At 48.7% G+C, this 16,080-nt stretch overlaps 1 protein-coding gene across 1 annotated transcript in view; it reads right to left on the bottom strand.

Annotated features, from left to right (window-relative positions):
- Positions 1–4,316, bottom strand: part of LOC144248556 (uncharacterized) — a 65,782-nt gene extending 61,466 nt beyond the window's left edge. Inside the window, exons 1-2 of the mRNA XM_085565008.1 lie at positions 4,257–4,316; positions 3,259–3,453 (exon numbers count right to left, since the gene is read on the bottom strand). Coding sequence (XP_085421134.1) covers positions 3,259–3,453; positions 4,257–4,316 — 255 coding nt within the window. The remainder of the gene's footprint in view (positions 1–3,258; positions 3,454–4,256) is intronic.
- Positions 4,317–16,080: the final 11,764 nt, after the last annotated feature.

Below are 16,080 nucleotides of genomic sequence, written 5' to 3'. Positions count from 1 at the left end.
ATAGGGTAGAGTGTCTTTTCCCGGGCTTTCAGGGGCACACCCCACAGCGTGGAGGGGTGGAATCTTCTTTAAGTCACGCTCTCGCCAGATGCTGTGTCTGGGTAAAATTCCCACCTCATTGGGCAGGGGCACTCTACACCTTTGGTGCCATTATTTCTTTTCTGGCTGTTTTATACAATGAAATAAAACTCCAGCATCTGTGGAACCACCCTTCAATCCTTCCCAGGCTACTCCTGTTCTGTCCTCAGTCTGCACACAACTGAGCCCAGAGCCTGCAGCCTCTACGTGCTCGTTATGCGATGAAGCCTTCAAACCCCATCTTGGGAGATATTTGGGTCCTCCCCAAGGTCTGTGAAAATGGAAAAATAGTTATCAAAGTTATTTTCTCCCAAGTCTAGCAGTGACAGAACAATGGTAAATATCTCTAAACTGAATGAGAGTGGATTTAAATTTGTTAGAAGGAGGAAATATTTACAGTGATGAGAGTGGCACAAAATGGCAAATGTTTTTCCAGAGAAGTGGATTTCCCATCCCAGGAATGCTCAAAAATCAGGGAGTGTGTGCAACCTGACCCAGTGAAATCCCCTCCCCTCCCCAAGGATGGAATTCCTGTTGTGTGGGTTCTCGGATGTGCTGGGTGCCCTCACAACAGTTCTGGCCAGAATGTCTGCTGAGGGCAGCCAGGCTGCTGCAGGGCAGTGACCTCACAGCCATCACCATGGCAGCCCTGTCCCCTGGGCCTGGCTCTCCCCTTTCCTCTGCCCCTGCCTTGTCTCTGCTGGAATGAAGAGTTTTGTTGTTAATATCTTGTCCCCAAGGTGCTGGGCCAATGGCTTCCCAGTCAGGCTCCTGGAGCAGAAGTGGCTTTTCAGAGCCCATCCAGAAATGAGCCCTGAGGCAGCAGCTCTGCAGCACTGGCCACCAGGCCGGGTTGCAAGGGAGGCTTCTGGCCATGCCCTGCAAGCAGCTGCTGCTGCCAAGGTGCCTCTGGTGCCTCGGCTGTCCCTGGCACAGCTCCCAGCACGGCACTCTGCCCTTGTGCCCGAGGCCTTCCCTGTGCTGGGGCTGGCCTGGGGCTGTTCCTGCAGCAGGACCTGCCCTGCTCCTGGCACAGGAAAGGCAGTTCCTGCTGGAGCAGGAGGCTCTGCCTGCAATGGGCTCAAACAACTCCAGCAAGGCCCTGCTGACTTCAAAATTGCTTCCTAGAGAAGAATATCCTATAATTGTTATAGATTCTGGACTGGGGAGTAAATAACTCTGGTTAAGAGCTTACTGTCTAGTCATGATCTGATTGTATTTATATAAATATATCTGGTATTCCATCATTAATCCTGTAGGAAAAATTGCATTGACAAATTGTTCAATTCTACCTGTCCAATCATTTATACATAAACCTTTGACAAATTCTGGGGCTGGGTGTGGATCCAGTCACCCCCAGTCTCTTCTCTTAAAAGGAATTGTAGAAGTCTGGGGGCCCTGCAGGGGTTTGAGGATCCATGGTGGCTGTTGGGTGTCATTTTTCCATCTCATGACTCAGCAGGAGTTTCTCCAATAATGAAATAAAGCTTTAGCCTGAAGCTCCCACTCTGCACATGACAGGAGTGTGTGTGACATCCCGGCTCTTTGGCAGCCTGGGGACTCCTGGGATGTCACTGTGGAGCCCCCGTGAGTGCCTGTGACAGATCGGTGCCTTTGCAGCCCAAGGTGCCCTGGGATGTCACCATGGAATGGCTGTGAATGCCTCTGACCACACGGCTCTTTGCCATCCCCAGAAACCCTTGGGAGGGCTCCATGGAGCCCCTGTCTCTGTGTGTGACATTCCAGCTCTTGAACAGCCTGGAGACTCTTGGAAAGTCCCCATGGAACCCCTCTGAGGGCCTGTGACAAATCTCATCCTTAGAAGGCAACCATCACCAGGAAACCCTGTTGCTATGGTCAGTTCCCATGGAAACCATCCCCAGCCCCTGTTGCTATGGTCAGTTTCCATGGCAACCATCCCCAGCCCCTGTTGCTATGGTCAGTTTCCATGGCAACCATCCCCAGCCCCTGTTGCTATGGTCAGTTTCCATGGCAACCATCCCCAGCCCCTGTTGCTATGGTCAGTCCCTGGGCAGCTCCATGGAGACCCCATGCCAGGGGTGGTTGCCATGGACACCAGCTCAGGCCTGGAGCCCGTTGCCATGGCAACCATTGGCACTCCCATCCCCAGGGTCATGGATCCAGAACCACAGAATTGGCTGAGCTGGGAGGGACCCATCAGGATCCTCGAGTCCAACTGCTGGCCCTGCACAGGACACCCCAACACTGCCAGCCTGGGCCTGGCAGGGCTGTCCAAACGCTGCTGGAGCTCAGAGAGCCCTGGAGCTGTGACCCTTCCCTGGGGAGCCTGGGCAGTGCCCCAGCAGCCTCTGGGCAAAAACCTTTTCCTGAGATCCAACCTCAGCCTGCCCCAACTCAGCTGCAGCCGCTCCCTCCACTCCTGTCCCTGGGCACCAGAGTGAAGAGGTTCCCTCAGCCCCAGCCAGGGACCTGCTCCCAAGGCTGCTGCCATGGCCACCAGGGCTGGCACCAGCTGGGATGCTCGGTTTCCACAGGCCGGGGTTCAGGAATGGCATTTCTCAATTTCCTGCTCCCGCTAAAACCTTGCATGCACTCATTGCCCTCCCACCTTCCATTGAATGAAAAAAGGGAAAGATCCCAGGCTGGGATAAGAACAATTTACTGGGAATAGCAACGAGATGAGGAACAAACAGGAATAGAAAAAAAATTGACAACAGAAGGGATAAGAAAAACTATTTACAGGGAAAACTACATCACCATCAATTGTATCTTCCTATCCACGTGTTTCCTCCTGCATGGAAAGGACACCCGTCTCCTCAGGGAAAGACAGAGAGAGTCCCTTTTCTGCCCCGGCAATGACCTGAGGTGGGAGTGAATGTAGTGACAGGGCCATGGCCAGACCCTCATGTTCTTCAATCCCACATCAGGTCATTGGTAGGGGCAAGAAAAGGGACAGGTGTCTTCCCAGCATGGATCACAGGGAACATGGATCACCAGGGCTCTTCCCAACATTGTCCTCCAATGGGGGATTAAACTGGAGCAGTGCACAAAGCTCTTCCTGCAGCTGGAGAATTTTCAGGACTTCCCTTACCGGTGGCTCTGTTGGTGTTTGGTCAAGTCAGAGCTCCAGGTGAAGCTCTTCCCACACTGGGGACACAAGTAGGGCCTCTCCCCAGTGTGGATGCGTTGGTGGCTGACAAGAGTGGAGTTGTGCTTGAAGCCCTTGCCACAGTCAGGGCAGAGGAAACGCCTCTCCTCGGAGTGAATCCGCTCATGCAGGAGGAGATTTGAGCTGCTGTGAAACGTCTTCCCACAAGTGGGGCACATGTAGGGCCTCTCCCAGGTGTGGATGCGCTGGTGCATGATGAGGTGGAGTTTTGCTTGAAGCCCTTCCTGCAGTAAGGGCAGCGGAAGGGCCTCTCCTCTGTGTGAATCCGCTGATGTACAAGGAGATTGTAGCTGGTCTGAAAACTCTTACAACACTTGGGACACTCGTAGGGTCTCTTCCCAGTGTGGATGCGTTGGTGGCGGACAAGGGCAGAGCTGCAGCTGAATCCCTTCCCACACTCCCCACACTTGTAGGGCCTCTCCCCAGTGTGGATGCGTTGGTGCCTGATGAGTTGGTAGCTCCAGCGGAAGCCCTTCCCACACTTCCCACACTCGTAGGCCCATTCCCCGGTGTGGATCATCAGGTGTCGTTTCAGATTATTGATCTGCCTGAAGCTCTTCCCACACTCTGAGCACTCGTAGGGCTTCTCCCCATCATGATGCTGCTCAGGGACCACCAGCTCCGAGCTCTGCCTGGAGCTCTGGCTGAAGCTCTGCCCACCTTCCTGGCCCAGAGTGGGTCTTTCCTCCTCAGAGCATCCTGGGCTGGGCTTGCAGCCCCTCCTCCTGTGGTGTCGCTGGGGCTTTTCCTCCCTGTTGGATTCCTGCGCTGTGGAGTTGCTTAAAACAGCTTCTTCCATAAGGTTCTGCTGCAGGGATTTATCCTTCCTGATCTCCATCCTCAGCTCCTGCTCTGGGGGAGGAAGGACAAGGAGAGGATGGGATTTGCCTCCATGCCACAGGGAAGGGCAAGGAGATCCCCCCAGGGCATCCCCAGCAGGAGGGCACCGGCAGCGGGGCTGTCCTGCAGCCGGGGGCTGTGCTGGGCTGGAAGATGGAGCAGGAGAGAGGGGGAAAGGGGCACTGACTTCCTCCTCACCTGCTTGGGGGTCCTGAGGCATCTTCCTCTTCCTCACAACCTTCTCCATGTGGCGAACTTTTGGGTATGGGAAATCCTGTTTTGGGAGGAAAACAAGTGATGAGCACAGTGAGTTTTGTACTGGCTTCAAAGCAAACCAGGGGGACAGTCTAAGCCAGAATGACAATTGAATAAGAAAATTAAGATCAAAGCAATGATACAGAAACACTGGTTTAAACTCACAGAGTCAGGATATAACCTGACACCCCGTTGCTCAGGGTAGTGGTAGCAGTCTGATGAACTGGTGGCTGCAGTCCGGCTGGAGTGATGAACGTGATTCTGTCAAAGCAGTGATCCTGTAGAAGGGTCTGGTCTTCCTCTGCAGGTCCAGTGGTGGTTATGGAGCTCTTGTCCTCTGGGAATGCAGTAGGCAAGGTGGTCGTGGTGTTGCAAGGGTGAGATTATATCCAGGCAGGAATGCTTGGTTCCTCCCCCTGGGCAGAGCATCCCACAATGGGATGACGTAATTTTATCAGTGCTGCTGTGACACTCAATGGCCCATTAACAGAAGATGGCCCTGGAGAGCGTTATCAGGGCTGAGCCATGGAAGAGATAAAGAACACTGCCCCACCTGTTGATAACAGTTTATGGAGATGGGGACTGAAAACACTTTTGGTTACATCTGACACTGTAACCTGAAACAGTGAGGCAATCCCTGCTCAGGGTGGGGGGTGAACACCACCCCCCTTACCCAAACTGGCTCAGGTGTAAAACCCCCACCCTGGGAAGGCCACGCACACAGGGGACAATGTCACATTTGCCCTGTCCCAGGGGAGATCTCTGTCCCTGTCACTCCCTTGCTCTCTCCCCTTTTCTTTTTCCATGTCTCTCTCTACCTCACATTTACTGTTCAATAAAATCCACTTTGGATTTGGTCACCTGAGCTCCTTAATTGGGGCACAGGCATCTCTCTAACAATTTCATTATCCAGATTGCAACAGTATTTTGGCACAGTGAGTTCAGGGCACTGTTGTCTGACCCCAAGTGCCTTTGACAACAGCATGGTTCTCTCCACTGAGGAGTTTGTGGCTCTTTCTGGAGGAACTCTTGGAAACTTGGATGCAGCTTCCTCTGAGTGACTTTTGGGAGAACTTATGAGGAAAATGGCTGTTCTGGGTGGCCAGTGTAAAGAAAATATTTTGTTTTCCTTCTTTGAAAAGTCTGTTAAAATCACTGGAGGAAAGGGAACAAATTATGCCAGCAAGACTGACAAGGATCATTCACCCCAAAGTGAGGAACACAAGGCTACTTAAATCCTACAAGACGCCCAGCTCAAGTAGCTAAATTCCCAAATAACTCCTTAATTCACGGGCTTTGAGGGGAGAAGCATTATTTTATTGGTCCCTGTCACCTTTGTGACAGCTACACAGAGCTTTCCCTTCCTTTTAATAATCTGTATTGGGCCAAATTTCCATGTGGTTTTTTTTTTTTTTTTTTTGGAACCTGCCAGCATCTGAGCTGGAGCTGTGCTGGAACTGATGAATTTTGAAATTGCCAGAGAATTGCTTCTGTTGTTGGTCTATTAATGTTTGGGATTTATTTGTGTTTCCATCAGAAATGACTTGTGGGAAGAGCAAATCTTCCTCAAGGCATTTTATGGAGGGTTACATTTGATTTCTGCTGAGTTTGCTTTGTCCAGTGTCCAGGGGATGCTCAAGGGGTCTCTGGTTTTTGTTTGGCCCTAATTTACTCCTGATTTGTCTTTATCACTTAAAAACACATGAAAAATTACTAAAAAGAGTATTGACCAGAGATCTCAGAAGTCCCACCAGTTAAGAAGTATTTGAGGTGGAATTTACTGTTTGGGAACATATACTGGAGGATTTGTGGGTTCTTGGGGCATATCTGGTAGTATTCTCCATATCTTTGCACTCCAAAAGCCAAGGTGGATTGGTCTGTCACCTCAAAGTGACTAAATCCTACCTCAAAATGGCTGTTTCCCACCTCAGTCCCATGCTAAAATTGCTCAATTGCACAGCCTCCAGGATGAGATGGGGTTGGAAGGTGATCGGGAGAAGCGAGATCCAAATTTGAGGTTGTGGGGTCAGGATTGTGCGGGGCTGGGTGGGTGTGATTTATTTTGATAATAAGTAAAACTATCAGAATTATTGATTTCTGTCCCATTCATTTTCTGTCAGTTCTGGTTTGCTTTTCAGAGTGCTGCCTTCTCAGCTGATTTTGTTTGTGTCCTCCTGTCCCAGACTGAAAAGCAAGATGTGTTCTATTTGCCATCTGTATGGCAGTTGTCCTGTGTTAAGTGGGCAGTTTTTCCTTATCTCTTCCACAATCAATCCTCCCTCAGGGGAGACATCTGCTGATAATGGGCTATTGAATGTCACAGCATGACTGATAAGAACTGTAACATCCCATTGTGAGATGTTCTGCCCAGAGGGAGGAGCCAAGCATTCCTACCTGCATCTAGTCTGGAGATTCTGGCCCACCAACACAGCTTTTTCTGGGCTGGATTTCTCAGAGGAACAGCTGCCTCTTCCTCTTCAGAGGAAGACACCCTTTCCTATAGGATCACTGCTCCAACAGAACCACACCTGACACTGCAGGAGGACTGCAGCCACAATTCCAATTGGATTGTGGCCAACACCCTGTCCAACAGGGTGTCAGGTTGTATTCTGGCTCTCTCAGTGTTGTTTTGGTTCACTGCATTGATCATATTTTCATTTTCTTCCCTAATAAAAAGCTGTTATTCCTGCTCCCATATTTTTACCTGAGAGCCCCCCTTAATTTCAAATCTATGACAATTCTGAAAGAGTCTTCATTTTTCCATTTCAGGGGAGGCTCCTGCCCTCCTTAGGAGACACCTGTCATTCCAAACCAAAACACCTCCTTTCTCTCCTGCCTTCCTTTGCCTGCTCTGTTCCTCTCTCAGTGCCTCCTTTGACCCAGGGCAGCTCCCACCAAAGACCCTGCCCTGATTTAATTCCCAATCCATGAGCTACAACAACCATGGGTGAAGTTAGGGAGGTTGGCAGTGAAATGTCACTTTAAGATGTTGCTCCACTTGGCTTTTGACTCTTCCATAAGAGCTTTGCCTTCAAGGGCAGGAACATCTTTTCCTGGCTGGGAACTGGAATTCCAGCCCCTGGGAGTGTGTGCCATGGATCCCAGAGGGGCATTCCCAAGGTTCCCAGGGTGCTGCTCCTGCCATGCCTCCCAAGGAGCTGTGCAGGGCAGGGGACAAGGTGCAGCAGCTGTGTTGGTGCTGCAGTGCCACAACAGCCCCTGGTTCCAGGAGTTTCCACACTGCCAACAGCGGTTCCTGGGTTCCATGATGCCCTGCTGTGTCCCCATGGATATTTGGTGTCATGAAGTCCTTCAGTGTCACAATGGCCACCTCGCTCCATGAGCTTCTGCAGTGTCCAAATGGCCTCCTTGGATGGGCAGTGTCACCATGGACCATTGGCTCCATGCAGCCCCGCTGGGTCACCATGGACTCCTTGGTTCCATGAGGTTCTGGGGGTGTCTCCATGGTCTCCTTGGATCCACAGTGTCACAATGGACCACTGGATCCACGTGGCCCTGCTGTGTCACCATGGCCCCGTGGTTCCATGGGACCCCAGGGTCACAACTGACTCCTTGCTTCCACGTCACCCCCTCAGTGCCAAAATGGCCCCATCATTCCATGGGGAACACAAAAGATTTATAGAAACATTGAACAAATCCTGCTTAACACAGCTGCAAACATCTGTTTGCATTCCAAAGACAAGTTAAAGGTGAGGCTGGCACCAGCAGCATCCACCAACAGAGATCCAGGGAAAGAACCAGGACAGAGAATTCAGCTGGGAGACTCAGAGAATTCTGCTTCCAGTGATCATTTCTGGTCACACTGTTCCTTTGTAGAAAGGTGACACCATTCCAGGCAGCCTGTACTGAGCAGGTGGTTCCTGAGTGGGGTTTGTTGTTTAGGAAACCTGCTCAGGCTTTTCCATTCTTTCTTTCCTAACAGGAAATCTTCTCCTGGGCCTGTGTGCAAGCAGAGCCCTGAGGAGAGCAGGTGGGACACGGTGCAATGGGCTGGGACATGGAGCTGCAAAGCTCAGGGACAAGGTTCTGCTGCAGGGCACAGGGATGTCAATGCCAGGTGGGCAATGTCAGACATGGTGAGGCTGGGGGTGAGGAGCAGCTTGACCAAACAGCATCAGTCCTGAAGGGGCTCATTCTTCTACATGCCCAGACCTCCTAAGGAGACACTGAGCATCAAGATCACCTGGGGAATGCTTCTATCAGCTCTTCTCTGAAGTGGAAAATGAAAATATACTCACTTGATTAAAGAAAAAATGGTTATGAGGTGCACTTTGAAATCTTCCTCCTTACAGGAACTCCAAACTGACTCCAGTGAGCTGCACAAGTCCTGGAGAGCTGAAGACAATTGAAGCAAGAGAAAGATCCTCCACGGGCTTTCTGTATTTTAATGATCCCCATGGTGGATTTGAGCCCCTGTCCAGGACCCTCAGGCACTGAGAGAAGGCTGAAGAAGCTGCTCAAGGAGTCAGGAGCAAAACTCCAAGTCCCTTGGAGCATCACTGGGCCTCACTGAGGGCAGGGACTGCCAAAGGCTCCCCAGGGACCGGTGAGAGCAGATCCTTGAGGCCAGGATTGCAGGGATCCAAAGGCTCAGAGCAGGGAACTGCAATGCTGAGCAAGGCCTGGGCTGGCTGGGGGAAGCAGAAAGGCCAAGCCCTCAGCCCAGCCTGGCACAGCAGGGCCTGTCCCTCACGGGCGGCTCGGGGCTGTTTGTGGGGCAGGGGGATGTGAGGGGCAGCAAGGAGAAATGTCACAAACCTGTGTGACCCTGCAGATCCTCATGGAACCAAGGAGCCGGTGTGACACTGTGGGAAGTTGTGGAACCAAGGGGATCATTGTGGCACTGTTGGGCCCATGGATCGAAGGGGCCAGGGTGACACTATGGGGCCTCATGGACACAAGAGGCCATTGTGAGCCTGCAGGGCTGTAACATCCCAATACTCTGAAGTGCTGGTGTTGACCAAAGGTTCTTTTACTTGAGTTTGGTGCACAAGAGAAACACCAACCGGATGTTCTCTCCATGGCCAGATGCAAAGAATACTCTTTGTGGGAAGGGATCCATAAGGATCATCAAATCCAGCTCTTCATTGCATGTCCCACACAGGGATTGAACCCATAGCCCCAGTGATACCAACACCATGCTCTAACCAACTGAGCTAAGAGGTCAAAACGACACAAAATATTACTGGCAAAAGATATATAACTAAGGAACTCTGGCAAAGGGTTTCATACAACACCCAGTTCTACATAAAACTCTTATCATAGCATTAACTTCATTAACTTAGCCCATTCAGCCTAAAAACCTTTAACCCTCAAGATGTTATATTACTCAAAAATCTTCCGGGTAAGCAGGATTAGAAGGAGAAAAAATAGAGAAGAGTAGAAAGGCAGCAGATCTATAGAAAGACACGCACACATGCACCAACTGCTCAGGTTCCAGAATCACCAGCAGAGGAACCCCAGGAGAAGGCAGGATCCAGACCATGGGCTGGCCTCGTGCTCCGGCTTTTAACCCCCTGGGCCTCCATGGGCCCACCCCTGGGGTGGGACTGCCAGGTGATTGACCAATCAGAGTCAGGGTAGGCACCAGCTGCTGGTGTGTGATTGGTTGACAGCTCAGCCAATCAGCACCGTCCCTGCTGTGTGATTGACAGCTCTGCCAGGCCAGGCTGGGGGCGGGGCTCTGTCCCACCACAAACCAAGGCCTGACCCGCCCCCGGCCCCACACGGGCATTCCGAGCATCCCAAGGTGTCTCGGGACATGGATCTCATCCAGCCTCTGACAGCGACCACGGGGACACTGTGGGCACCTCATGGAACCAAGGGGATCATTGTGGCACCCCTGGAGCCCATGGAACCAAGGGGCCATGGTGACACCACGGGGCTTCATGGACCCAGAGACCATTATGACTCTGTGGGGCAGATGGAACCATGGAGACCATTCCGACCCTTCAGGCCCTCGTGTCACCAAGGGGGCATTGTGACACCTCAGGTCCTCCTGGAAGCCAGGGACCATTGGGACACTGTGGGGCCCCATGGAAGCAAGGGAACAGGGAACAGGTGTGGCTGGCTTGGCCTGCCAGGGGCCACCTGACAGGTCTGGATGTCAAGGGCTGCCTCTCATCAGCTCCTGGAGCACTGGGGATCTGCGCATTCCTTGCTATGGAAAAGAACTCTCCATCTTTTCAGATGCCCATAGCCAATACTGACATTCTGCCTAAAACATGCCCTTATTCAAGGGCATTTCTCAGAATAAAGTCCAGCAGCTTTGGCTGGCCTTGTCCTCTGGTGGTCACCTCTCATCTACCCCTAAAACACTGGGGCTCTGTTCCTTCCTTACTGTGGAAAACAACTGGTCTTCATGTCCATGAATCATGGACAAAATAAGAATTGGCCACCAAGCCCGGCTGGGCTCATGGAACTGTCTGCCGGCCCCGGGGGGATACTGACCCTTCCAGTGCTGCCATCCTCCCTCCAGTGACAGAAAAGGACACAGGGCAGCTCATCTTGAAACTAATATCCCATAAATTGACATGGCCCCTAAACACAGCTGTGGGAAAACTGTGAAAAAATGGCATGGACATCACAATTGCTGATCTTTCCAGGTAGCTGTTATTCGTGGAAATGAAAAGCCATAAGATAAATGTTTTCTTGTGGAAAAGTCTCCACAACATTAAGAAAAGGAACTTTTCTCCCTAAGTGAAGTAAAGAAAGACTATCCTGGACGTGGTAAACTGACAGAAAATTTTAAGTTTTGACTCTACATTGTCACTTAGGAAGAAGAGTTTGCATGAAGAGGAGGAGAACTGTTCTGAAAGTTTTGTTCTGATCCTTATTACTCTTTCTTTTAGTTATTGTTAACAAACTTCTCTTTATCCTCTTAAAATTTTAGTCCACTTTGCCTTTCTCCTAATCCAATCTTAGAGCAGGAAATTAGTAAGTATATTCTAGTGAATGTACTGGTAATTAGCCAGCACTGAACCCACCACACTAATTAATGCATTGGCCGAGAAATCTCAAATTGGTAAACTAAAACCACTACAGAAACTTCCTGATGAACTGCTCCAGACAAGAGAGAAATCAAGGCAGAGCCATGGTTTGTCGGGACTTGCTTGATCCTAATAAGACTCGTGGTGCATTTGGAGCTGAGTTCTTGAACCTCAGGGCCTGAGAGGAGATTGCACAAACCATTCCAGGACTAAAAGACAGAGGAAACACCCAAAGTGTCACAAGGCAATAATGGGACCCACTGAGGTCCATCCCCAACACAGGCTCCTTATGGACTCCATGGAGGAGAAAACTGGAGGCCAGGATGGCACAAAAAACTCTCAGAGACAGTGTGGAAAGGAGAATCCAAAGTACCTTAAAAACCTGGAGAATCTCAAAGTATTAAAGAGCCACACTAAGTGTCATTACAAAGCTCTCAAGGGACTCATTAATACAGATAATTGGGGCCATGACTGCACAAATCTCTCACAGAATCTGTAGCAAAAGGGAATCACCAAGTACCTTAAAATAACTGAAGTACCTTGAAGCATTAAAGGGCTCCACTGAGTGTTGTTAATTTCAAAGCCTCTCCAGGGACTAATTACAGCAGATAATTGGAGGCCATGATTGCACAAAGCTCTCAGAGACTCTAAGACAAAAGCAAAAGCCAAAGTCCTTTGAAAAACCTGCAGTCCCTGGGAGCATGAAGGAGCCCCCAGGGCCATTCCTGACCAAGGCTCCCCAGGGACTCCTTCCAGCAGATCCTTGAGGACACTGGGATGTGGGCATGGGGGGGATGCTGAGGGCAGGACCAGGGGCTGACAGTGCCCAGCCTGGCTGGGGCTGTGCCAGGAGGCCCCAGGGCCTCAGGACAAGGTGTCTCCTCACAGCCCTTGGTGGTACAGACCCTGCTGTGCCCCAGGGCACCAACACTTGGCTTCTCTTTGTCCCCTCCTGGCATCAGTGCCTCCAGTTCTCTGCTCTGCCTGGGGCCTGGGGACACTTTCTCAGTTGTGTCCCTCAGGGGGACCCATTAAAAGTCCAAGAAACTTTGGAGTTGGATTCTGGCTTGGAGCTCTGGAGAGGTTTCTGCAGCTCCCTCTCAGGGCCTGATACTCAGGCCCTGAGCACAAAGCCCCAGAGGGTCATTAAAGTCCTTGTGCTGTGTCTGTGCTGCTGAGCTGGGCCAGGCTCCTGGCACAGAGGGTGATCCTGGTAACCAAGCAGAGCTTCAAAAGCACATTTCTCTTGCTGAGCAGCTCTTCTGCCAGCCCAGCAAGGCTGGGGCACTGAAGAGAGCCTGACAGAGGAATGGTTGAACGACAAGGGACATGATACTGTAAAATTAATCCAAATAGGGAGGGCTACGTGACTGCTGCATGGCCCTGAAGAGTAGATGATGTGCAGAAAGTAGGATATTGAAATTGCTTATTATGTAGAAGTAGATAGAGAAGAACAAAGGGGGTACTAAGCTGTTCTAACTGCAAGGCCAGCCGGACAGGCATGTATCGATCATAAAGATACTTTAAAGATAATAGTACAAGTCACATAGCAACCAATCATGAGCTTGGCTTTTGCAATATGTATGAGCTAATTAACGAACATATATAAACTGTGTAATCTGTCACAATAAACTGAGACTTGATGATCATGATATCATGAGTCTTGTCTCCTGCGGCATTCCCTCCAACAACTGGCGCCCGAAAGCAGGGACCTGATCCGAGCCTAAGACGAGAGAGGTGCTGCGTTGGGGTTCGGGTCCTGCAGCTGGAAGGACGGCGAAAATAAAGAGAAGAGGCGAAACGCTCTGCTCCGTGCCCTGAGTGACCGCAGCGGCGAGCTCAGCCGATACGTGCTGCCGAAGCCTGAAGGAGCCAGCAACAGTACCGACGTAATCATGGAAAGGCAAGCAGCATATGATTTATTTAGTGCTTCTCTTAGAAAAAGGCAGATTAAGGGGATTGACTTAGATAAGGATCTCCTTTCGCTATTGCATCATGCTGAGTCTTACGGCTTTTTCGTTAACCCCCATAGTGTTCATGAACTTTCAGAATGGAGAAGATATAGGGATAAGTTGTGGGAATTAGTGTTAGATGAGGATAAACCGGGCAAGAAAATGAGTAAACTTTGGAGTGTGGTTGATAACGAATTGTTAATGTGTCAGGCAGAAAAGAGGGCGGTGGAAGTGATACGGACAGCTCTGGAGAAAAATAAGGAATGTAAACCCTCGCTTCTCTCCAGTGAGCCAAACCCTCCGGTTCTCACAAATTTTCCCATTCCCATCTCTGCTTCTGAAATGCCTGTACCTCCCATAGACACTAGTAGCATTGAGGTGCTGGAAATTGAGATCCAAATTGCTTTATGGCAACGGGACTGGGATCCCAAATTCACTTTGTGTGAACGGGAATCAGGTAGAACGGAGCGGGCGCGGGGCCAGACAGAGCGGGGCCGGCCAGCACCGAGCCGGAGGCGAGCCCGGGGCGGAGCGGACATCAGCCGAGAGACGGAAGGCTCCTTGCTGCCGAGCAGCAGCGCAAGGGGTGAGAGGGGCGTTCCTGGGGCTCAGCCGCGCTGGAGCCGGAGCAGGCGGGGCGCGGCCGTGGCGGGGGTGTCTCTTCTCCCATCCACAAGGTGACACAACAAGGACGGGAGTGAGGCGGCGCCGCCCCTCATCTCCCCGCAGCGCCCAGCAATGGCGGCGGAGATGGCGGCACAGTCCTGGTTGCCATGGCAGCGACAACGCCGAGAGCAGCAGCGCCGCCGGTGGCGGGATCGCAACACTACAGCAAAAATTTCAACAGCATCTTCCCAATTTCTTACAAGAGTCAGAGACGTAATGAAAAAGTACAGCAGGACCGAGTGTTTTCCAAGATACCAAGAAGGATGAACATTATGTGAATCAATGTTATTTCAAATATGATATGGATAAAAATCACTGTATAAAGATAGAAATTTTAGTAATGATTTAATTACCAAAAATGTCTCTGAAAACAAAGAGTTGAGAAAATGTCACCTGATGGAATTTTTGTATTGAGTTTGTAATCTCTGTCTTTGGGTTTTTATAGATAATAATATAAGTAATAATGATTTTTAAGTTTTATAGATAATACGATAAATAGTGATTGTTAAGTTTTTGTAAGTAATGATAAGTAGTGATTGTTACTAATGTTATATGAGTGCTTTAAAAGGATTGTCTTAAACTATTTTAAACATTTCTTGTTAATAGGTTGATCATAAAATGTGAGTTGTCTGATTTTTGTGATAAGAATTATTATTAAGGTATTAAGGTATTAAGGTGTTGTTATAGTATTTACAGTCAGTTTTCATATGTTTTATTGTCTCTTTAGGTGATTGATTACAAGATATTTTTTCAGGATCCTGTGTTTTTGATTTTTTAACTACTCATGTGTTTTCTTTATCCAATCTTTTATGCAGCTGCAATTCATCTTCCTTTAAAAATTCATTGTCCAAATTTTAGTTCAAGATTTCAGACTTCAAATTTTCAGATTTCTGAAGAAAGGGTTTGTTGTATTTAGAGAATTTTTGTCTTGAAAGAGATTTTAGACAGGTTCAATTATTTGATAGTTTGATAAAGTTTTAATAATAAGGTTTTTTACTTGTAACTGTTATTTCTAGGACTTTTGTTTTATAATGTGTTAAAACATATCCTCCAATTAGAGTTTGAGCTCTGGCCAAGCTCTGGCTCTACGTGGATGGTGTAATTGACCCAGGTGTTTTCTGCATCAAAAAGTATTCAAGTCCTTTTGGCTTGACAATTTGACCATGTAGGGCAGCTGAGCCTCAAAGGGAGTTTTGGAGAGACATGATCCGGACATGTTTTATCCAAATCTCTGTTGTTTTAAGGTTTATCAGCTGCTGCAGACTCTGGGATGACAATTTGATAGTGTAGCACTTGGTAACTGTGATTTTATATGTAATATTAATTGTGTATTATCTAATTGATTTTTATTTGTTGTTAGTTTCTTTACTATATGCATTGTTTTGTTCTTGATGTTTTTTCATGTTTATTATAAAGATGTTGATATTTCCATTTCTTCATGCAAATTTTAGGAAACAGAATTGAGAGAGGACCCTCCAGTCCCTGTGGGGAGTGTTGAGTTTGTTTGTGTTTTAGCAGGTGCAGAATCTAGATAGATTTCATTGAAGAATGTTAAACTTATCAATTTCAAGAGAACACTAATCTCTCCACAAGTAAATCAGAGGATGCACATCAAAAGTGGATTGTGCAAAGATTTGTGTTTCACCCACAGAAGATTGTAGACTTTGGGTTTTTTCATAAGTGTGTTTTTAATTATGTTATAGACTTTTTTGCTAAGTTTTAATGAGTTTTAGTAATGCCTGTGATTTTTCTGTTCATTTTACCATTGCTTTTCAATGGCAAAAGAAAAAGAGGAACAATCAATTAGATAATCAAAAGCATAACATTAAGTTTATCATAAATATAGTTTGTATTTAGAATTAAGTTTGTTCCTTTCATGTTAAACAGAACAATCAAAAACATGAGAAATATGAAGTGGGGTGCACTTCTGTAATACTAACCTCATTTTTCACCCCACGAGTTGCTTCAGTGGAAGCTCTCACACAATTGAAAATCCTAGCCTACTGGACAAAAAAGTAAATTAGTATTCCATCTAAAATGTTGAGTGAGCTTGCCACAAATATAAGTAATATCTGTCATGCAGTTCTGCAAAACAGAGCAGCTGCCACTAATTTACTTCTTCTAGCCC

This window comes from Lonchura striata, chromosome 35, assembly GCF_050655825.1.
Source record: "Lonchura striata isolate lonStrDom1 chromosome 35, ASM5065582v1, whole genome shotgun sequence".
Classification (NCBI taxonomy): Eukaryota; Metazoa; Chordata; class Aves; order Passeriformes; family Estrildidae; genus Lonchura; species Lonchura striata.
The sequence above is the reverse complement of the archived record's forward strand: the minus strand, read 5'-3'. Positions and strand labels throughout refer to the sequence as shown.